The sequence below is a fragment of the Aulonocara stuartgranti genome (genome assembly GCF_965226115.1).
Source record: "Aulonocara stuartgranti genome assembly, chromosome: 1".
NCBI lineage: Eukaryota > Metazoa > Chordata > Actinopteri > Cichliformes > Cichlidae > Aulonocara > Aulonocara stuartgranti.
The window spans coordinates 16,105,205-16,126,076 of record NC_138939.1 but is presented as its reverse complement, the minus strand read 5'-3'; the positions used below and the strand labels follow the sequence as shown (position 1 = coordinate 16,126,076).

Below are 20,872 nucleotides of genomic sequence, written 5' to 3'. Positions count from 1 at the left end.
TCAACCTCTCTAGAGCAACAAGCGCCACACTTACTGCCCTTTAATAATGCCGCAGTTACACTGAGTAGACTAGAGAGAGCAAGTTACAAATACTCATGAAGAAAACGAGGGAATAAACTATAAAAAATTAAAAAGAAAAATGTAATTAGAGAGCTTCTTAGAGAACCTCATTGATTTGATTCTTTGATTAGATTTGATACTGTCAATAAAGCTGGGTTATCAACTAAAAAATCTGAGGGAAAAAAAGAAGAAAATCTGTAAGAGGATAAAAAAAAACCCTGCCAATGTATCTACCCCGAGGCAATATAACACTATAGTACACACAGTGAAAAGCTCCAGTACTGTAGTGTGATGTGTCATCTCTCAGAGAGTCAACTAGCAGTCTTTATCAGTGAGAGCATTTAAATATAAATGTCTTGTCGTGTGGCACATTAACACAAAAAATATAGTGCATGATATGAAAACTAGACTAAAAAGGATGGGGCTCCCTACAAACATCAACAAAGGATATATAGGCTTGTTATTGCAGTATTTATTTTGTGTTTCAAAACTTCAGCGAACCTTTACAATGATTTCAAGAGAATGTGCAATTTTATCTCAGCCTAGCCTGGCAGAAGATGTTCTCAGACAACCTGTATGATGTAAAAAAAAAAAAAAAAGAAAAAAGGAAAGGTCTATATGATGAAACAGCTTATAGTTACATAAGGATACAGTGCTAGACTGTGCTGTTTTCTCTTTGACTAAAGTCAGATTCAATCAAAAACTTACCACAGAGGAACATTTTTTATACAAAGTTCACTAAAGAGAAAGTAAGCAATGCTCCATTATGGCTGTACTTATATATATTACTAATACATTACATATGAGTACATTATATCACTCTATTAATGTATAATATCAATCTCTCTCTATATATATGTGTGCTTTCCTAACTATCTTAAACAGAGGAAAGAAACATGAAGCAACATTTACATTTTATCCAGTTTTTATAGCTAAGTGCTAGAGTGCTATATTAAGTTATGTTATTTTGTTACTAATGCACCGCTGCATAAGAAGCAAAGGTGGAAAGTAACAAAGCACAACTAAAATACTCAACACTCAAATAAATATATACTTAAAGTAAAGTAATACATACTCAAGTAAAGTACAGATACCTGCATTTTCAGGTGATTGCACTTTACCGTGAGTTACTGTTGCCGCCCTGTAAACTCGAAGCATTCTGGCCATTCTCCTCTGACCTCTGGCATCAACAAGCATTTTCACCGGGAGAATTGCCACTCACCGGATATTTTCTCCTTTTCAGACTATTATCTGTTACCCCTAGAAACGGTTGTGTGGGAAAATCCCAGCAGATCAGCAGTTTCTGAAATGCTCACGCCAGCCCGACTGGAACCAAGAACCATACAATGTTTGAAGTCATTCAAATGACCTTTCTTTCTGATTCTCATGATTGGGTTAGATACACGATATGGACAAATGCACCAGACCAGCTACACACTACAGGAGTTGCTTGGCCTGTGAAAACCATTGCTTCCAGTGCACAGTTTTCTTTGCAGATGTTAATACCAGAGGAAGTGTAGAACTCTGGAAAGCAGTTACTGAATCAGCTGCACTGAGATGACTTTCCTGTCCCCATGCCCATATGTGGTCTGCCACAAGTGAGCTCTTTAGAAGGACCAATGATTTCATGGCTAGGTGCTTTATATTATACCCCTATGGCAATAGACCTGAGAAGACCTGAATTCAAAGATTAAGAGGTGTGGTCCAATGCGTTAGTACATTAATAACCAGCTGAAGTGCATTTATGTGTGTGTCGACATTTTAGAAAAGTAAGTATTCTGAATAAGCCTTGAAGACCTAAAAGTTGTAATTAAAAGGTTCTCATGCACTCCAGATATTATAGGGCTTAAACGATTACAATCTTGTTTATATACAGAGTTTAATTTAATACAGGGTAGTAAATTCTTATATGTCTCGAAAATAAAGAGAGGTGAGGGAAATGTTAAGAAGAGAAAGAAAAAAATGCATGATATGCTGCCTCTCTTCCATTATTCATGCGTACTGGCGTCCTGCCTGACACTGGAGTGAGAGTGAGACAAGGGGTCAGAGAGGAGACAGAACAAGGGATGTGGGAGATGAGAGTGAACTAAAAAGAAAGGTAGAAAAGGAGGAGAAGCAAATGAAAAGAGAGATTCCCTTAATCTTTCAAAAACAAGCATGCTTGACAAAAAAGGAAACAGGAGAAGAAGAGAGGAGAGACGTGAAGGATAGGTGGAACAGGAGGTTTTTCCACAGAAGAATAAACGCAAGTGAAAGAGAGCTTAAAAGAAAGACACGAGCAAAGAAGAAATAATCGGAAGGAAAAACACTGAAGAGGAGGTGAGAGCGAGAAAGTCACTTAAATGAACAGGAAGAGAAGGATTAGACTAGTCGCTTTGAGAGGTCAAAGTGATAAAGGGAGAGAGAAAGAGTCAAGCCTAAATGAGGTTGGGCAATACTAATACGAGATTGCAAAGAGTGGAGATGAATGAGAAAGAAAGTGATGCTGGAAAGGAAAATGAGAGGAGGGATGGAAAGAGCAAAAATAAATAAAAAATAAAATCACATAAAGAATTAAGCTGTGAGGATAAAACAAAGATGAACATGTCAGGGAAGAGAGAGAGAGGAATGTTTACAAAACTCAAGAAATATGAAAGATGAAAACACTGGAGAGGGGAAAAGAGAAAAGGAGATGTTTGACAGGCCAGGGGGGGGAGAAGGGAACAGAAGACGTGAGGCCAAGTCATGCAGCAGAGAGGAGATGGACAAGTAAACCAAGACCAGCAGAGAGCTATTTGTGGGAATATTCTAGCACTTTTCTATTGTTAGGGCAACTAGCCTTTTTGTGATACGAAGATAAACACAGACGCACAACTTTATACTACTGGGGCACCAATGTTTTGGCACCTACTCTTCTGACTGGCTGCTTGAATTGCTGCAAATACATATTTTTAACCTTACTGCATTGTTGCACTTACTGCAAATCCCTGTGGATGTGTGCATCTGTAAAATGGCAAAAAGCCACAGTAAAAATAAATTATTGTATACAGGTCACAAGTGTAAAGCACATCATCCACAACAGATAGCTGTTTATTCCCACTCCTTAGTGCAAAACCTGGCTACAATGCTACTTTAAATGTCACACTCACCCTTTTTACACTGATACACACAGAGACACACACCGGCAGTCCCACAGACAGTAAACATAATTTAAAATGTAAATGTAATAACAGGACAAGTGATGTGTCACAAAGTGGAGAAAAAGAGAGTAAGAGGAGGACTGGCAGTTGCACGAAGGGGAACGAGGGAGAAGCAGCGGGAAAGGATCAGAAAGCAGGAGATCTAAACGGAGGAGAAATGAGATGTAACAGAGGGACATGAGAGCAGAACAAATAGGAAGAAAGACAACATTTGGAGAAAAAATATCTAGCCTCTTTCTTTGGCAGTCATTGAATGTGTCATGAAAAGGCTCTGAGGATGGACAAGGTTCATCTACAGATGCTGCAGGCTGGTTGTGGTGCTCTTTGAACTTCCAGATAAGTATAGAGGCCAGAGGGTCAGTTCAAATGATCAAGGACTTGCACACCAAAGCATTACTATGATAGACCACCGAGGTCAAGCTGCTACAAAAGAATCTAATGTTGAATGTCATGTGTATGAAGAGCAACTTGGGGACTGTCTCAGTCGCAGAAAAACGAATGAGCATTTTACTGACTTGATTATTATTAAACACTACTTTTTCAAAATCCTCATGCAAATTCTTGAGTTTTCAACACTGAGGAAAATCAGTGTCATTACTGTAGTGACCAAGATAGAACTAAATTTAATAAACTGTTCTTGAAAACATGACACTTGAACTTATTGTAAGCACCTATAAATAAGGACTCATTAAGTTACAGAAAAAGATCGCCAACATTGTTTCTCTTAGCATCGAAAGACAGAGGCAGAGGATGAGAGCTGGGCAAAAGGAGCACAGGGAAAGAGGGAAATGAAAGAATAGCCAGACAGAGAGCTAAGAGTGCAGAGAAAGAAAAAAATAAAGGCAAGCATGAAAAAGAGTGAAAGGTGGAGGCAATGGAATGAGAAGAGGGGTTAAAAGCTGCAGAAGACCTGCAGTAAACCTTCATTAAAATGATCAACAAAGCTCATTTCGTATAATCAGAGAAAGAAAAAATACATTCAGATCTGAAGATAACAGTAGTTACACTGTCACAGATAACAGTCTATATTTCATAAAAAACATTAAGCTGAGTATTTACGTAACCAGTGGCTGGTAAAAGAAGAGTAACAATATGAAACCAAGTATGGAAAACAACAGAAATGTATATGATTTTTAAATACATCGTGAATATTTAAGCATCACCAGGTGCATGGACACCTCATGCCTGGACTACTTATCCAAAGGCCTCTGTAACTCCATATCCAGTTTTCCAGTATTCTTAAACAATACTATAAAGATTCCCTCCAATAGGACTGTAGACGATGGCAAGGCTGGAATATGTGCACAGGGACTTCACAACACTTCTTTGCATCTATTTTTACTTCTATATTGACTAGAGACTAACTTTTACCTGGTGGACATGACATAAAACTTTAAACTGGATCAGCTCATGTTTTACACAGACAGGTGATTTGTGCACTGTGTCCAGCACGCTCTCCCAAAGTTCCTCTGAGATCTCCTCTCACAGATTATCGGAGAAAAAGAAAATGTATGAAGATTTATGACATCCCTTTCACTGTCTTTAAAAGTACATCCACAGATATATCAGCGTGTAATACAGGAAACTGAGGAAATCTACTGCCGACAACACTGCTGATTGGGTAATCTTGCTTTTACAGTATGGTTAGCTCGTATTTTTTTTCTTTCTCTGTGGTCTATATAGTTCAAGTTATGACAACATTAGAATTAAAACGTGCTTCAGTTATAAAATAAAACTTCAACTTAATTCTCCAGTAAAGTGTAGTACCTCCCACAGATGGGCCTGAAGTAATCAATTCTCAATGAACTGAAACCATTTGCTACATGAATCTGTACCTTTTATATGATGTCTTTAGGCAACTATTTTTTTGTTACATTTCTATAATATGTCCTTACACTGCCTAATTTTAGGACCTGACTCCCAGAAATTGCCTTTTCCCCACAAAGGTCATTAAACCTTCAAGATCATGAATAGGTTTGCAATTTCAGAGCACTCACATTTTTGGGCTTACGCTTGTAAGAGGCTGAAGTCATTTTTCATGCTCCTGTTTCACCAAACCAGAGGCGTATTAGGTTTGGCGCTTCTGAATTGATCAAAGGGATTTCTAGTCAAAGTAGTATAAACAAAATCACTGACATTTCTCCATCTGTAGTCAAGGATGGATAGCAAAGTCATAGGGTAACAAAGCTGGTAGGTTATTCGAATAATAAACATGATAAATCACTTTCTGCCATTATATGTTTTTATTTTTTTGTACTGTACTATTATTTTTATAGTATCTGAATTTAAATTAAAAAAATTGAGAGGTTTATACAGATTATTATCAGCATGGAGTTCTCTGAATGTTTCACATTTAACTAATATGCATCTGCTACTGATGCCAGTCCATTAAGAGTTACACCTTAGTTACACCTACTGTAGGAGTAGTCTAAGCTTGGAAAGAAAAGCGTCTGGACTTCTTTAAGTTGCTTGAAGACGTTTCACCTGTTATCCGAGAAGCTCCCTCAGTTCTATGGTCAAATGGTGGAGAGTCCCAGATTTCAGAATCAGAATCAGAATCAGAATCAGAATGGGGTTTATTGCCAAATGTTGAGCAGGTTTACAACATTAGGAAATTGCTGCGGTGCTTCAGTGCAAACATAGTGTCATAAATAGCACTTAAATAGACATGGAAAAAAATAAAAGTAGGGATAAGAATTAAAAGTGCTACGTGGGAAGATATGTGCATGAGATATACATGAGATATATACATGAGAATAAGAATTAAGAGTGCTACGTTGAAAGATATATACATGAGTGCAGGTGGTGATCAGTGCCAAACATGGAATGATGCAGTGAACACAGCGTAGGGTCATGTGTTAGTGGTGGGAACAGTCATATGGTTATTGTTCATGTGTCCAACAGCAGAGGGGAAGAAACTGTTCTTATGGCGAGAGGTTCTGGTGCGAATGGACCGGAGCCTCCTGCCTGAGGGGAGCAGGTCAAACAGACTGTGTCCAGGGTGAGAAGGGTCAGCTGAGATCCGAGCTGCACGCCGCAATGTCCTGGAGGTGTACAGGTCCTGCAAAGATGGGAGTCTGCAGCCAATCACCTTCTCAGCAGAGCGCACAACACGCTGCAGTCTCTGTTTGTCCCTGATAGTGGCTCCAGCGTACCACACGGTGATGGAGGAGGTGAGGATGGACTCGATGATTGCAGTGTAGAACTGCATCATCGTCCGTGTTGGCAGGTTGAATTTCTTCAGCTGCCTCAGGAAGTACATCCTCTGCTGGGCTTTCTTGATGACGGAGGTGATGGTGGGCTCCCACTTCAGGTCCTGGGTGATGGTGGTACCCAGGAAGCGGAATGAGTCCACAGAGGTGATGGGGGTGTCAGTCAGGATGATGGGGGGGAGTGGGGCTGTGTGCTTCCAGAAGTCCACAATAATCTCCACTGTCTTCTGGGCATTCAGCACCAGGTTGTTGTGGCTGCACCAAGACACCAGACGTTCAACCTCCCTCCTGTAGGCAGACTCGTCCCCGTCCGAGATGAGTCCAATAACGGTGGTGTCATCTGCAAACTTGATTAGCTTGACAGACTGGTGGGTGGAGGTGCAGCAGTTGGTGTACAGGGAGAAGAGCAGAGGAGAAAGAACACAGCCCTGAGGGGAGCCGGTGCTGATGGTCCGGGAGTCCGAGACATTCTTTCCCAGCCTCACATGCTGCTTCCTGTCCGTCAGGAAGTCAGTGATCCACCGGCAGATGGGATCAGGCACATTCATCTGGGAAAGCTTGTCTCGGAGATGGTCTGGAAGGATGGTGTTGAAGGCAGAGCTGAAGTCCACAAACAGGATCCTGGCGTAGGTTCCTGGGGAGTCCAGATGCTGCAGGATGAAGTGTAGGGCCATGTTGATGGCGTCGTCTACAGACCTGTTGGCTCTATATGCAAACTGCAGGGGGTCCAGGAGGGGGGCCGTGAGGGTCCTGAGATGGGAGAGAACTAGGCGCTCAAAAGACTTCATGACCACAGATGTCAGAGCCACGGGTCTGTAGTCATTTAAGCCCTATGGGAGTGTCCCCCCAAGAGCGACATGGACCCCCTAATGATCCTCTACCTAATCACATGAGCCAAGGTGTGAAAATGGGTGTAGGTCACAACCTAGCCCCAAACCTGGCCCGACCCTATCATGTGATTTCCTGAGGCCAAAAGGCCCAGAATGTGAGTGTGTGTTATGGCGTCTGAGAAGGGATCTCAAAACTGAATTATAGATGGCAGACAGCTGGTGTCGTAAGCCACCGGCTCTGTTCAAAGATGGTCATTCACAGTGGATATTCAATTCAATTTTCAATTCAATTTTATTTATATAGTGCCAAATCACAACAACAGTTGCCTCAAGGTGCTTTATATTGTAAGATAGACCTACAATAATACATTCAGAGAAAAAAAACCAACAATCATATGACCCCTGTGAGCAAGCACTATGGCGACAGTGGGAAGGAAAGACTCTCTTTTAACAGGAAGAAACCTCCAGCAGAACCAGGCTCAGGGAGGGGCGGGGCCATCTGCTGCGACCGGTTGGGCTTCTTTCAGCTCCTTAGACTACGATGACCTGGATGACTGAGAACTTTACAGACATACTGTAAGACTAAATGCTACTTGAAAGAACAGATGCATGCAGATACACACCCCCTCCATCATACACAGGCACAGGCCACACATTCGAATACATAACATCTTAAATTTAGAACACCAACCCCTCCCCACAAACCATTAATATGTAGCTGGCAAAAATTGCATGACTAATGAAGTAGAGGAAGAAAGTTTGGTCAGTTTATTTGTATAACCTACTATCAAATGTTAAAGTCCAAAGCCCTTTCGGAGCTGTGATACCATTAGCACACAGCAATCAACAACACAAATAACTGGATGTTTTTGCTACCTTGTGTCTTCCTGACCCTGTTTCTGTCAATCAATCTTTTTTTTGCCAGTTCGACCTCACTCAACAGGTAGTTTTCAACCCAGTAAAGCACAGTGGACCGAAAACTGGGACCAGCTATTGGATTATCCATCACATAATCTTACAAATTAGACTAAGTTTCAAATACCATCATAGTTGAGGTGTACAAACAGTTTAACATATTCACTTGTCTGCAGCAATAAAGTTTTGTCTCTGAAACGAATACGAGGTGTGGAATTGCATAATATGACCAATTCTGTGCGTGTGTGTGTGTGTGTGTGTTTTTGTGGGTATGTGTATGTGTGACAGCTAGTCAACCTGACATTCAACTTGCCAGCTAGCAGACAGGAACATGAAACAGGAAATTGCTTTTGGGACAGCCAATCAGAAAATGCTCTCTGTAAACAGGAAGAATCCATCAGAGTAGTCTTGTCAGGTGCCAGTCATTTTAACAATGACCTGTTTTCATGCCTCAGTGAAAATGTCAGTCATCACTTAATCCCACCTCTGGAGAAAAGTACTTAGGATTGTATTAGGTTGTGCACGGCAAAACCCTTTCCATTTTATTTTAGGTCTTTTTTTAAATCATGTGGGTGGTATAACTGAAACATCTCTTGGTTTATTCCCAATTTGGGAACTTTGTTGTACACATCTAGGTTTCTGTGTTTTGCTATATAGCTGAAAACATTTTTTTGAGATGGTGCATATTTTCCCATATGGAAAAGAAATAGTAAAAACTTATATCATTAGACAAATCACCAAGTTACCTCAATCTTTACTGCAGGAGTTTTTCTTTTAAGTAAGTATGACGGAGATGTTAAACCCTAATCAGAGCAGTCAAGACAAAAGTGCTTAGTTCTTGCAGTCTCCATTTTCCATGTAACAAAATGTTGGGTGCACTCTCTACTACTCTTCCTTATCTTGCCCCTGCATTGCAGAGGGTGGGCTGACAGTGGTCCTTGAATGTTATACTGTCAGAGCCAAGCTGTGTGTATGCATGTGTGCACTTGACTGTGTGTAATCTGTCAGAGCCTAGAGAAACAATCAACAGCTCACCCTGTCAGAGAGCCACTTAAGACCTGACAAAAAACACACACGTGTGCACACGCACACACACAAATGGTATCATGAGAATGCCAGGGTTGACGCGCGCTGCTCGACTGGTGACGGCAGTAAATGCACAATTATTCTCCATTCCTTTTGTTTTCATCCAGTGCTATTGTCTCTGCCTCTTTCACTCCTCTTATTTATCTGTCGACCTATTCATTCAATTACTTTGCAAGCAGTAGCACAATCACAAAGCATTTTCTACACATGGAACACATCAGTTACAGTTAGGAGAACATGAGAAAAAGAAAGAATCCTCTAAAAGCAATCTCTTGCAATTGGTTTTATTATTTGGAAAATATTTTTAATGATTAATATTCTGAAGTTGTATTGTTGTGTCTAAACAACACTATCGAAAGAACTTGCATACAAAAATACCCACTATTGATGCAAATGCTGCTAACAAAGCATTGCAGGATTTTGGTTTTTGGTGTTTATGTAACACCAAAAATGTATCACAGATGTCAAATTCCTTTCAAATCAAAGTAATTGCTCTTTCTGAAGAAGAAAGCAACCTGGGATAATCTACGCTAACAGAGACGAGAATATGTATGTTTTGTTTCAATCATGTCTAAAAATTTAGAGTTTACTAATGTCTAATTAGGCTTTGCTTCCAGGCATGTCTGTTGTTATTACTGACAGAGGCCAAACAACTTCATACTTTCCCCTCTCTTGATTTCCCAGCACTTACAACCTGGAAACAAGTTCCCCATCCCTAACCATTAAGCTTCTCTCACCTTTGCACAAACATATTGAAGCCTCCACTGGATGCGTGTGATATTTCAAACAAACCAACATGACTTCCAACAGTGCTCTAAATTTAAAAAGCAGAGCGTTTTGTGGCACAGCAGAGTGCAAATTTTCAAACTCAACTACACAAAAAAATGGGAGCAAAAACACAACTATTTATCACCTTGCCTATGGGATTTGAATAAATCAGGAAAATCAACAGGACTCCTGTGTGGGTAATCAATCAGCGGTTGTATCTGTCCTCTCATTTATAGAACATCAATGTCCACTTTGTTTACATCTATGCTACACTCTTTCTTTCACTGCTCAAAATAAAATAAAAAAACACATAAAAGATGACAATACCACTAAAGCTTTAAGTGTCAGTGATGATTGTGTGTGCCTCTGTTTTCATTATATATTTACCGCTCGACACATGGTGCCTCAGTCATGCTGATTTGTACAAAGACCCCTGCGTTATCTGGCTCATCATTGCAATCTGTGTGTGAGATGTGTCTTACCATATGCTTGGTGCTTCTGTCCCGCTGATTTCCAGGAAGTCATATTTGTCCTCTAATAAGAAGTCATTGAAGACGAGAGCTATGGTGTCCCCGGGCTCAGCAAGGATTGACCACGTACAGTCCAGGTTGTTGTCGTACTCTGCTGGGTATCCAGGGCTGGTTATTGAACCCGCGGTGCCTCGTAACGTACCGCCACACGCTCCCTCGGCTGGTTAGAAACAGATGAAACGAATGCTATTTTTATTATTTCATATATTGATTTTGTAACTTAACTTCTTGGCCTTCTTGGGTTGGCTTATCATTTATTTCATGTTTTTTGTGTCAATAAAGTTTTCACACATTAAAAACCACACTTTTTGACACATGCCTCTCTAACATTAGCAGACAAATAAACACAATGCACACACTATGAGCTGAGATAAATACAGTATTGTCATTATCACATCATCACTATGATTTAGATCATCTGTTAATTTTCATTCACAACTACTCATTTAGTAAACCCTCAATAGAGCTATTCAACCATCTACTCACTCTAATGGAAGACATATGAACAGATCTGTTCTTGTCTGTAGACTAATGAACCATTAAAGGGGCTTTACTTAAGGATGTTGGGCACCATCTGGTTGATACAGTAGTTTGTGATGTAATTTGAGGCAGACTTTTCTGTGCATTGGAAGCAATCAATACACAGGGGCTCTCATCTTCTGGCTAATGACCCTTATGTCAAGTTTCTTCAGTTCTCATGATCTTAGCGATGTGATTTTTTTTCTCATCTTTTACTTTCATGGCTATAATTGGTGAACAGTTTTTCATTTCCTTCAATCGGAGCTTAGTTCAGTTCAAATGAAAGAACTGAAAGACTCCAATGGAGACAATGGAAAGTACATACAGTTTACTTTTGAACTTAGCTTTGGGTCATGATTATGTGAAAGGTATCTTGTCAGTTTCATTTAAGTAAAAAGAATGGTTTCCATCTTCTAAACTGTATTTACTGCAAGTCCTTTGAACGGCATTACTAAAAAATTTCTAGAAGCAATATCAATGAATTGAAAATGGAAAGAAAGAAAGAAAAAATGTCTTGCCTCTGCAAAAAGGCGATGGGAAGTCCCATTGTGCTCCACTTCCAGGCGATACGATGCATGTGAGGATACTGTGTCCTTCCAATACAAACCCTGACTCACAGCTGTATCGGATTTTATCCCCCATGTTGTACCGCGAGCCATGAATGACTCCATTTGGAATGAGACCAGGGGTGCCACATGTATGACTCGGCAGCACTGAAACAAAGAGAAGAGCAGACAGAGAAAATCGTTTATTACCTCCAAAATATCCATTAATTTAACTATTTGTTATAGTGAAAAATAACCAACCAAGAAGTTCTTGCAGTATTTTTTAATATTCGAGTGTTAGTGTGAACTACAAACTTTTTGGCTTGTTACCACATAAAACAGCTCAACTATAGATCTATTAGTCAGTCAGGGTTACTGAGCAATTTGTGTTTACTTTGAAGCGGTAAAAATATCCAGTACAAAATATGCAAAATGCTTTGAGTTCAGCATTTTGCTTTTATTTGTCTTAATCAGTTAATTATTAAATATACTATATTTTACAGTCAACCTAATTACCCACACAAAATGACACATATTGTATGTATGTTTGGTTTTCCCAGGAAACCTAAAAATATGCTAAAGTGACTGCGTGGTATTGAGATGTCTGGCAAGCATTTTGCCTCCAATGTGCATCTGTTGCTGCGCGTTCTTAGATGACACAGCTCTACAGTAGGAGAAGCTACAGGCAGTTCATGGTATAACTAGGCCAAAATCAACTATGACTGTAGCCAACACGCCTTAGCTTCACAGAAGGGGCAGCAACACAGTGGCTGTAGTTCAACCTGGACAAATTCCACTGTATCTAACCCTGGTGTATGCTGTGTGTTATGTGTACTTGTATAACTGGAGCATGTTAACTTGCTGGGTGTGTAATGTCTGTTCGTAATGTGCATCCAAATGGCTTTTATGTGTATCTGTCTATGGGCATGCACTGTGCAGTGTGTTTATGTGTAAGGGGTGTTGAGTAAGTCAATCTGTGTGTTTGTGTACGCTGTTCCAGTTAAATGCTAGCATGGTAATTAGACAAAGCTTCACCATGAGACCCTGTGAACTAGGACACTGAGAAAGGGGAAGGGATGGGGTGAGAGGAAGACAAAGAGAGCAAGAAGAGGAGAAAAAGAGAGAAAGAGAAAGCTACAGACAAGAGAAGATGGAGTAGGAGAAAGACTAGTGATATAATGAAGGAGAAGGAGTAAATGGGAAGAGAGCGGTGGGGAGGAGGAGGTTGGAAAAGAAGAGGAGACTCCAGTCACACAGCAAAACAGAGAGGTGAACTAATTGCAGTGGGGTCCAAACATGTATAATTTACTATAATTGACTCATTATTTGGATTGTATGAAGTCATGCATCAGAGACAAGTTACTTGCACTCAGCTGACCATTCTGTCCTCTGCACAAACATCCACCCTGCTCTGTTTGAATACGGTGAGGCACAAAACCAAATCCAAAGCCCAAGCTAAATCACTGACTCAAGGACAGGTTGAAGGAGTGAAAGAAGAATGGGGAAAAAAAGCAAAAAAAAGAAAGAATCATGTGTTCAAGCCAAGTCATTAGTCACAGTTATGTGACTGTAGAGTTCTGTGTCTGCCAAGCTGTCATGTTAAAAAAAGAAAGAAAGAAAAATACCTGCCTCATGCTCAAAGGGTTTCCCTCATATAGACAAATCAGAGTGTCCTAAGGCCTAAGTATCCTTGTTAACACACTTGATGTTTTGATATTTTATCATCAAACACCAAGTGTGGTGGTTTAACTATCATGTCATCTCCTAAAATTAAATTTTAGGTGTGATTTGGGAATCACAGAAAACCATTTGCACATTCACACCTATTTAAAATCACCAGTTAACCTAACTCCACTATTTTATGTATTTGGACATGTGGAAGGAAGCCGGAATACCTGATAGAAGCCACGCAGACACTGGCAGAACATGCAATCTATACACAGAAAGACCCCAGCCCGATGGTGGACTCAAACTCAGGACCTTGCTATGAGGTAACAGTGCTAATGTCGTATATATATTTGGTAGATCCTGCACTGTATTGTGACTTGTGTGTGACTTGGGCTTGAAGTTGTGTTGTACACCACATCCCCACTGAGTTCCTGATGAAGGCTCTTAGGGTCCTGTTGATCTTGTATAGTTCCAGGCATTCCAGGATCCAGGTGTGGGGCATCGAGTCATTGACCTTCTTGTAATCAATCCAGTCAGGGCACAGGTTGGTCAGCCTAGTCTTGCAGTCTCGGGCGACTGCCTGGTCTACCAGTAGCTGGTGTTTTGCGAGCAAGATGTTAATGATAACCAAGTGGCTGGCCTAGTATACAGCTGAGCTGATACTGTGCTGAGTATGGTCTGGAAGTACCAATATCAAAATGGAATACACCCCCAAAGGTGGTTGAGAATAACCAAGCTAGAATCCTGTGGGACTTCCAGATACAGATAGAGATACAGATAGAGAAACTGCTGATGAGTAGTGGTGGTAGCAGGTGAGTAGCAGTGGTGGACAAGCAGAGGAAGATGGCCATAGTGATCAATATAGCACACCAAGTGATGGCAACATCAGGAAGTGTGAACACAAGAAGGTCAAGAAACCAAGGATTGAGAGCAAGAGAAGATATGACTGGTGAATGTGTTAACTGGAACACTAGGAGCAGTGACCGCCCAAAATGGGTGATGGCCTTAGGAGAATGATATATGAGATCTCTATCCAGAAGGGTGCAGACCTGAGACTAGGCATATATTAGGGAGAAATTTAACATTTTCCCCTCAAAGTTGATGTGTTAGAAGCAGGAAAAATGAGCAAGCATAACAATGAGTGAGTTTGACATGGGTCAAATTGTGATGGGCAGATGACTGGGTCAGAGCAACTCCAAAACTTTAGCGCTTGTAAGATGATCCCTGTCTGCAGTGGCCAGTATCTATCAAACCCAAGGGGAGCATTGGCTGACCCGTGCGGTGTGATCCAACAAACGAGCTACTGTAGCTCAAATAACTGAAAAACATGATGTTTGTTTTGATAGAAAGATGTCAGGACACACAGCGCATCGCAGTTTGTTGTGTATAGGGGTGCATAGTCCCAGCTGGGTACAGAGTGCCCATGCTGACTCCTGTCAACTGCCAGAAACTCCAACAATAAGCATGTGAGCATCAGAAATAGACCAGGAGAGGAATACATCATGTGGCTTATCGGGAATGTGTGCATCACTTTCCTGGAGAACGCCCGGCACCAAGACACACTGTGAAAAGAAAGCAGCCTGTCCATACTTGATGGGTCATGGCTTTTGTGGCAGCAAAAGGTGGGCCCACATATATGAGTCATAGATAGGTGGTAAGTTGATAAGTTAGCTATTTTTAATTCAGAGGACCAAATGGCTGTTTATTTGCCACTAACAATCAGGACTAGTTTGGGGATATTCCACATTAATTACAATGTAAATCAAGTCTGCAATAAAAGCTGTGTGCACAACTTTCTTGATTTGTTTGGCATGTTTTTAATCAGACTTGTTTAGCTCTGACCTCGTGCCTGGGAAAGTTCAAATTACCCATTTGTAGTTGCATTCAGCAGCATAATCACATTGATTACTTAATATTGGACGGCTCCATGGTTAAAAATTGCAATTATCTAGAATTTGAGGTCATTGGGATTTATTTATTTATCATTAATTTATGGTGAACACATAGTGGTGTTTTGCATAATAAGTAATCACAACAGCACGAGAATTAGCACCTTGCAGTTGTGTGTCTCTGCCAACCAGTCAAGTTGCAGTTTTCATCTATAATCATGTACTCTGCTATCCAATTGGTATGTCAGTGTCATCTAAATATATACTACTGCACTCACACCATTGTCTGAGGGAGTTTTTTTTAAGGATAAATATACATAAATATACAAGAAAAGCAACAAAGTGCTCCGGGAGAGAAAAGGCTAAAGTCCCAACTAGAAACTTGATTGGCAGATTGGATCCCACTCCATGTGGTAATGGGGAAGAAGTTCATTCCACCAGTCATCACTGGAAACTTACTACCTATTTGTATGTCTGTTGACAAAGTAAGAATAAGGGGACCCAAATCTTTTAATGTAGATCAATAAAATTAAAGTTGAAGACTTGATTTAAGCTTAGAGGAAAACCAGATTAAAGTTACAGGAATGGTCAGCGTAATCATGAGAATGAATGCATTGTAATGTCCTCTGAAGTCATGGAAAGATGACTGCGTACAAGTGAACGTGCTTGTGTGTGCTTATGTGAGATTCTCCTGAAAGTGACTGATGGTGCTCCTCTGTTGTGCTCGTCCCTTCCAGCCCTTTACAGCCTTAGGGCAGGTCAGTGTGTTGCTATAGCAACTCTTCGCAAGGGCAACATTTCAGTATTGATGAAAAGGTGACGCGAGGTTTAGACACGCAAAATGAGTGAATGAAAAAAGAACGAATAGAGGATGGAAGAGAAAGAGTTGGGAGGGGAAGAACAAGTTGTGTTAAAAGGGAAAGAACAAATGAAGGGTTACGGAAGTAAACAATGACAGCCAGAAGGAATGAGGAAGTGAAAGAGACAGGAAGCGGTGCATGAGAGAGGTGTTGATAAAGCCTTTTGGTAAATCATTAATACACTATTATTATTGTCTTGCAGAATTCTTGAACATAGATATTTGTATCCTACTTTCTGTTTGATCCTTTCTAATTTGTTTTTATTCTGTCTGTGTGAATTAAACATTCCCAGAGTGCTTCATCATTAGTTTCTCTTTCTCTATTGCTGCCACAGAAGCACAACAAGATTCTTCTATAGTGGGATACAAATAACATATATGATATACTGTAAATAGGAATGTATATAGATACAATTTTATAGATACCAGTGTTATTATTAAGTATACCTATGGTCCAGTTCTTTATATATTCTTTTAATTAGGTCTGATTAAATTTTTGTTTGAAAAAAGCAAGGACTAAGATTTTCAATGTTTGCTCAGTTTTTAACATCTTTGAGTCTGAACATATGTGTAGAATCACAGATAAAAAAGATATGTTAGAGATCTATATCTAAAGAGGCTGATGATAGCAAGTACAGAATGGGTTGCTTTCATTAAAATGTCAGTCACAACTAATAAATAAATAAATAAATAGAAAACTGTTAACATCAAGTGGAAAAAAACAGTACAGTACATAATTAATACAATAGATAGAATGATGTCAGAAGATCAAAATGCTATTATTTTGATGTTCTCTGTGAACTGTCAGTAAAAACACGGGGAATACGTGGAAAATGACCCCTACATCTCTGAGACAAACAAAACAACTGGAGTGAAATATATTTGTATCCAGAGCATGTAACTTGCCACGAGCTAATGTTGGAACAGATGTTTTGTCAAATCCAGCTCCTCATACCTGGCAAAAATCACTAATTTCTTGTTTGGTTTCCAGGGGGCTGTAAAGTTAAAACCAAGCGGAACCAGAACAAATGTCAGAGTGTGTGCGCATTTTGCCAAACAGGGATTTGGACAGATGTTAACATTTGAAATATGTTGGGGAAAATTCAACTTTCCACAGAGATTAAAACTTTGGCTTAACTTTTTTTTTTTTTAAATAAAAAGACTTTTTGGACTTTATTTCAACTCAACTCAAAATTCAGGTCAGTTTTAGTTTTGAATCCAAAACACTCCCACAACCTCGGTCACCCAAAGCCTTGTAAGTGAACTTTAGAGAGCAAACTATTCGGTCTAGTATGTCCCTTTGTAAGAAAATGACAATTTCTTCACAGTTAGAAGAAATTGGCTAATTTTAAGGTAATGTTTGCACAATTAACATACAAGCACAATTTTTAGGAAAAGATGCAGATGAAATGTATTTACTGGCCTACTATCCTCTTTTACCACTGAAGAATTCACTTCATGTCTCTGCTGGGACAGTGAGTTCACACTGAAAGCATCTCTCTGTGGGTGCAATCCATAATTCATTAACACCTTTACTCCGTTCCCATGGTGTATATCTATAAATAAATATCATCTCCATACTGTTTTAATCTCTAGTTTTTCATATAAAGTTGTTTCAGTTGGAAAGATGCCAAAGCCCCTGAGCTAAATGAACTCCCCAGCATAGCTAATGTTCCCAAGGCACAAATGTATTAACAGCTTGACTGACACGTAATGCTTTACAGCTCTAACCAAACAAACTGTGATAGGGCTCCTGGCCAATTATGGCCAAGAACCATTGCTAACTGACTGGAGGCCCCTCACCACTCAATGAGCTCTCTCTTAGTTTCAATATTCATCATCTAATGTAGCATTATGGACACCACTAACTCATAATTCAAAGCTATTATTAGGGTGTTTCACATTCTGAGGACACCTTTGCTTGAGCCCTTAGAATTAATTCTCACCCTGTGGTTGTGGGACATGTGGGACTTATTTAAGGGCAGTGTTGGGAAGGTTACTTTTAAAATGTATTCCATTACAGAATACAGAATACATGCCCCAAAATGTATTCTGTAACCTATTCCGTTACGTTACTCAATGACAGTAACGTATTCTGAATACTTTGGATTACTTAATATATTGTGGCGAGTTCAGACAAGGAGGAGACGGAGGTATCAACAAATTTCCCACGTGTGGGACTAATAAAGGTTATCTTATCTTATCTTATCTTATCTTATCGTTTGGTCTTGCTTCCCGTGAGCTAGCCAGGGAGCACAGCCGTTTATTACATTTGCAGAAGAACACACTGCCACTAGCTAACTGCTCAGCGCGGCAACCACTGTCACTACCAGATCCGTACCGGAAACCCGATCGGTACCCCGCATGCGCGAAAGGTTTCTACTTCCGGTCGTAGCGTTTTACGATAGTTATGGGTCAGAGTATCTGTTAAGATGTTAAGAATAACAAGTATATCTTAAAATGTTTGCAATAATGAAGCATTTCAGTACAATGTAGACAAAAACGAAAAATAAAAAGAAAGTTACGGATCAGGACTCTCCGATCCTTACTGCGCATGTGTAAAGTCTGACCGTACAAATCGGGTCGACCCGATCCGTACCGCGCATGTGCAGATGTTTTCTTCTTCCATTCGTTTAATGGCAGTTTACTCCCCAGTGTACGAGGATACCGCCACCTGCTGACCGAGCGAATAAACCCTATTATAAACTGAATTATCGTCATTACAAACGTGTGTTAAATCTGATTTAGCGATAGTCGAGTGTGTTTATGCTTGTCTGTGAGGAGAGGATTGTTGGAATAGTGATGATGATGTGCGCTATCAGTGTCAATTGTCAGTAAACACTTCATCTGGCTGATGAATCTACACGTGAGATATTACAAAGTCTGCATTATTAACTCTGTAATTAGGGATTAATTACATTAATTCCTAAACCAAACAAAGATAAACGACAATTGGATAACTTAAGGCCCATAACTTTATTAAATACAGATTATAAAATTTTCTCTAGCTCAGTTGCAACAAGGCTCAAACAAGGGGTTTCAAGTATAATTAGTGAGACACAATCAGGGTTTTTGAAAGACAGGAACATTCATAATAATATCAGATTGGTTTTAGACTTACTGGACTACAATGATCTGATTAGTGATGACAGTTTTATTCTTTTCTTGGACTTTTATAAAGCTTTCGATTCAGTAGAACATCCTTTTATTTTAGAAACACTAACTCGATTTGGATTTGGGGATAAATTTAGGAAGATAATAGATATACTGTATAATGATATAAATAGCTCTGTGTCATTAGGCTATGGCACTGGTAAAAGATTTGGCGTCAAAAGAGGAATTAGGCAAGGGTGTGGAAGCTCTCCGTTGTTGTTCATAATGGTTGTGGAGATGCTCGCAATTCTAATTAAAAACAGCAGCGTTGCCGGAATTGAGATTATGGACAATTCTTTAATAATTAGTCAACTTGCGGATGACACTACTCTTTTCTTAAAAAATGAACATCAGATTCCCCTGGTAAAACAAATAATCACTACATTCTCAAAAGCTTCAGGCTTAAAGTTAAATTTAAATAAATGTGAATTATTGGCATTAAAGGAGTGTAATTCACAATTACTGTACGATATAAAGGGAGGTAAAATATTTGGGCATCACAATTTCAAAAGATCACAAAGTCTTAGAAAAAGTAAATATTTTAGATAATGTTGACAAATGTAAGACAATCCTAAATAAGTGGTTACAAAGAGACATCACAATTTTTGGAAGAATATTATTAACCAAAATGGATCGTTTATCTAGATTTATATATCCAGCTTACTCTCTATCAATATCGAATAAAGTTATTAAAACAATTAATAGCTTGAATTTTAATTTTATTTGGAGGAATAAGTGCCATTATATATCTAAAGATGATTTGGTTAAACCATACATTGAAGGCGGTGGAAACGCAATTGATTTTGACATAATGAATGGTGTTTTGAAACTTAAATGGTTAAAATCCTTCCTAAATAATCCACACTCCATTTGGTTTTTTATACCAAGTAAGGTCTTTAACACACTAGGGGGTATCGACTTTCTCCTAAAGTGTGACTTTGAAATTACTAAGCTACCTGCTAAACTCTCTGAATTCCATAAACAGGTCCTTCTTTATTGGAAAATGTTATTTAAACATAATTTCACTCCACATAATAGCCCAATTTGGAACAATAGATATATACTGATGAACAGAAAATCTATTTTTATTCAAGATTGGTTATCAAAAGGTGTTTGGGCAATTGCCCATTTTGTAGATGAGGAAGGACATGTTCTAGGACATCAAGATTTTTGCCAAAAGTTTAATATCCAATGTTCTAAAAGTAAATTTAATCGGGTTATAAAATCCATTCCATTGTCACTTAAAAACATAGTTGTAAATGATATAATATATTCTGACATCTCCCCCAAGTTAAGGCAATTATATATAGATGGTATTCAGTTTTGTGATGTTAAATGCAATAATAAGTTTCTTAGATCTTCATTAGGGAGTCTTTATTCTCCAAATTTACTTAGACGTAATTACATATTAAAAGATTTCCAAAGGGAAGAAATTGAAAAAATAAGAACTGATTATATCACCTTCCCTATCCCTCCTAAAGGGAAAGAAGTCCAATTTAAAATCTTGAATAAAATTTACCCGACAAATAGACTCCTTAGTGATAGATTCAAAATAGAAACGGGTAATTGTGTATTTTGTGAAACAGAAGAGGAGGATTTGGACCATCTATTCTTTTTGTGCAATTTTATACAAATATTTTGGTTGGATTTTCATACCTG

The 20,872-nt window shown here is 39.2% G+C and overlaps 1 protein-coding gene across 1 annotated transcript in view; it reads right to left on the bottom strand.

Moving 5' to 3' along the window:
- The window catches only part of LOC309707078 (CUB and sushi domain-containing protein 1-like), a 451,615-nt gene that overhangs the window by 194,957 nt on the left and 235,786 nt on the right, over positions 1-20,872 (bottom strand). Inside the window, exons 4-5 of the mRNA XM_082534186.1 lie at positions 11,618-11,812; positions 10,533-10,740 (exon numbers count right to left, since the gene is read on the bottom strand). Coding sequence (XP_082390312.1) covers positions 10,533-10,740; positions 11,618-11,812 — 403 coding nt within the window. The remainder of the gene's footprint in view (positions 1-10,532; positions 10,741-11,617; positions 11,813-20,872) is intronic.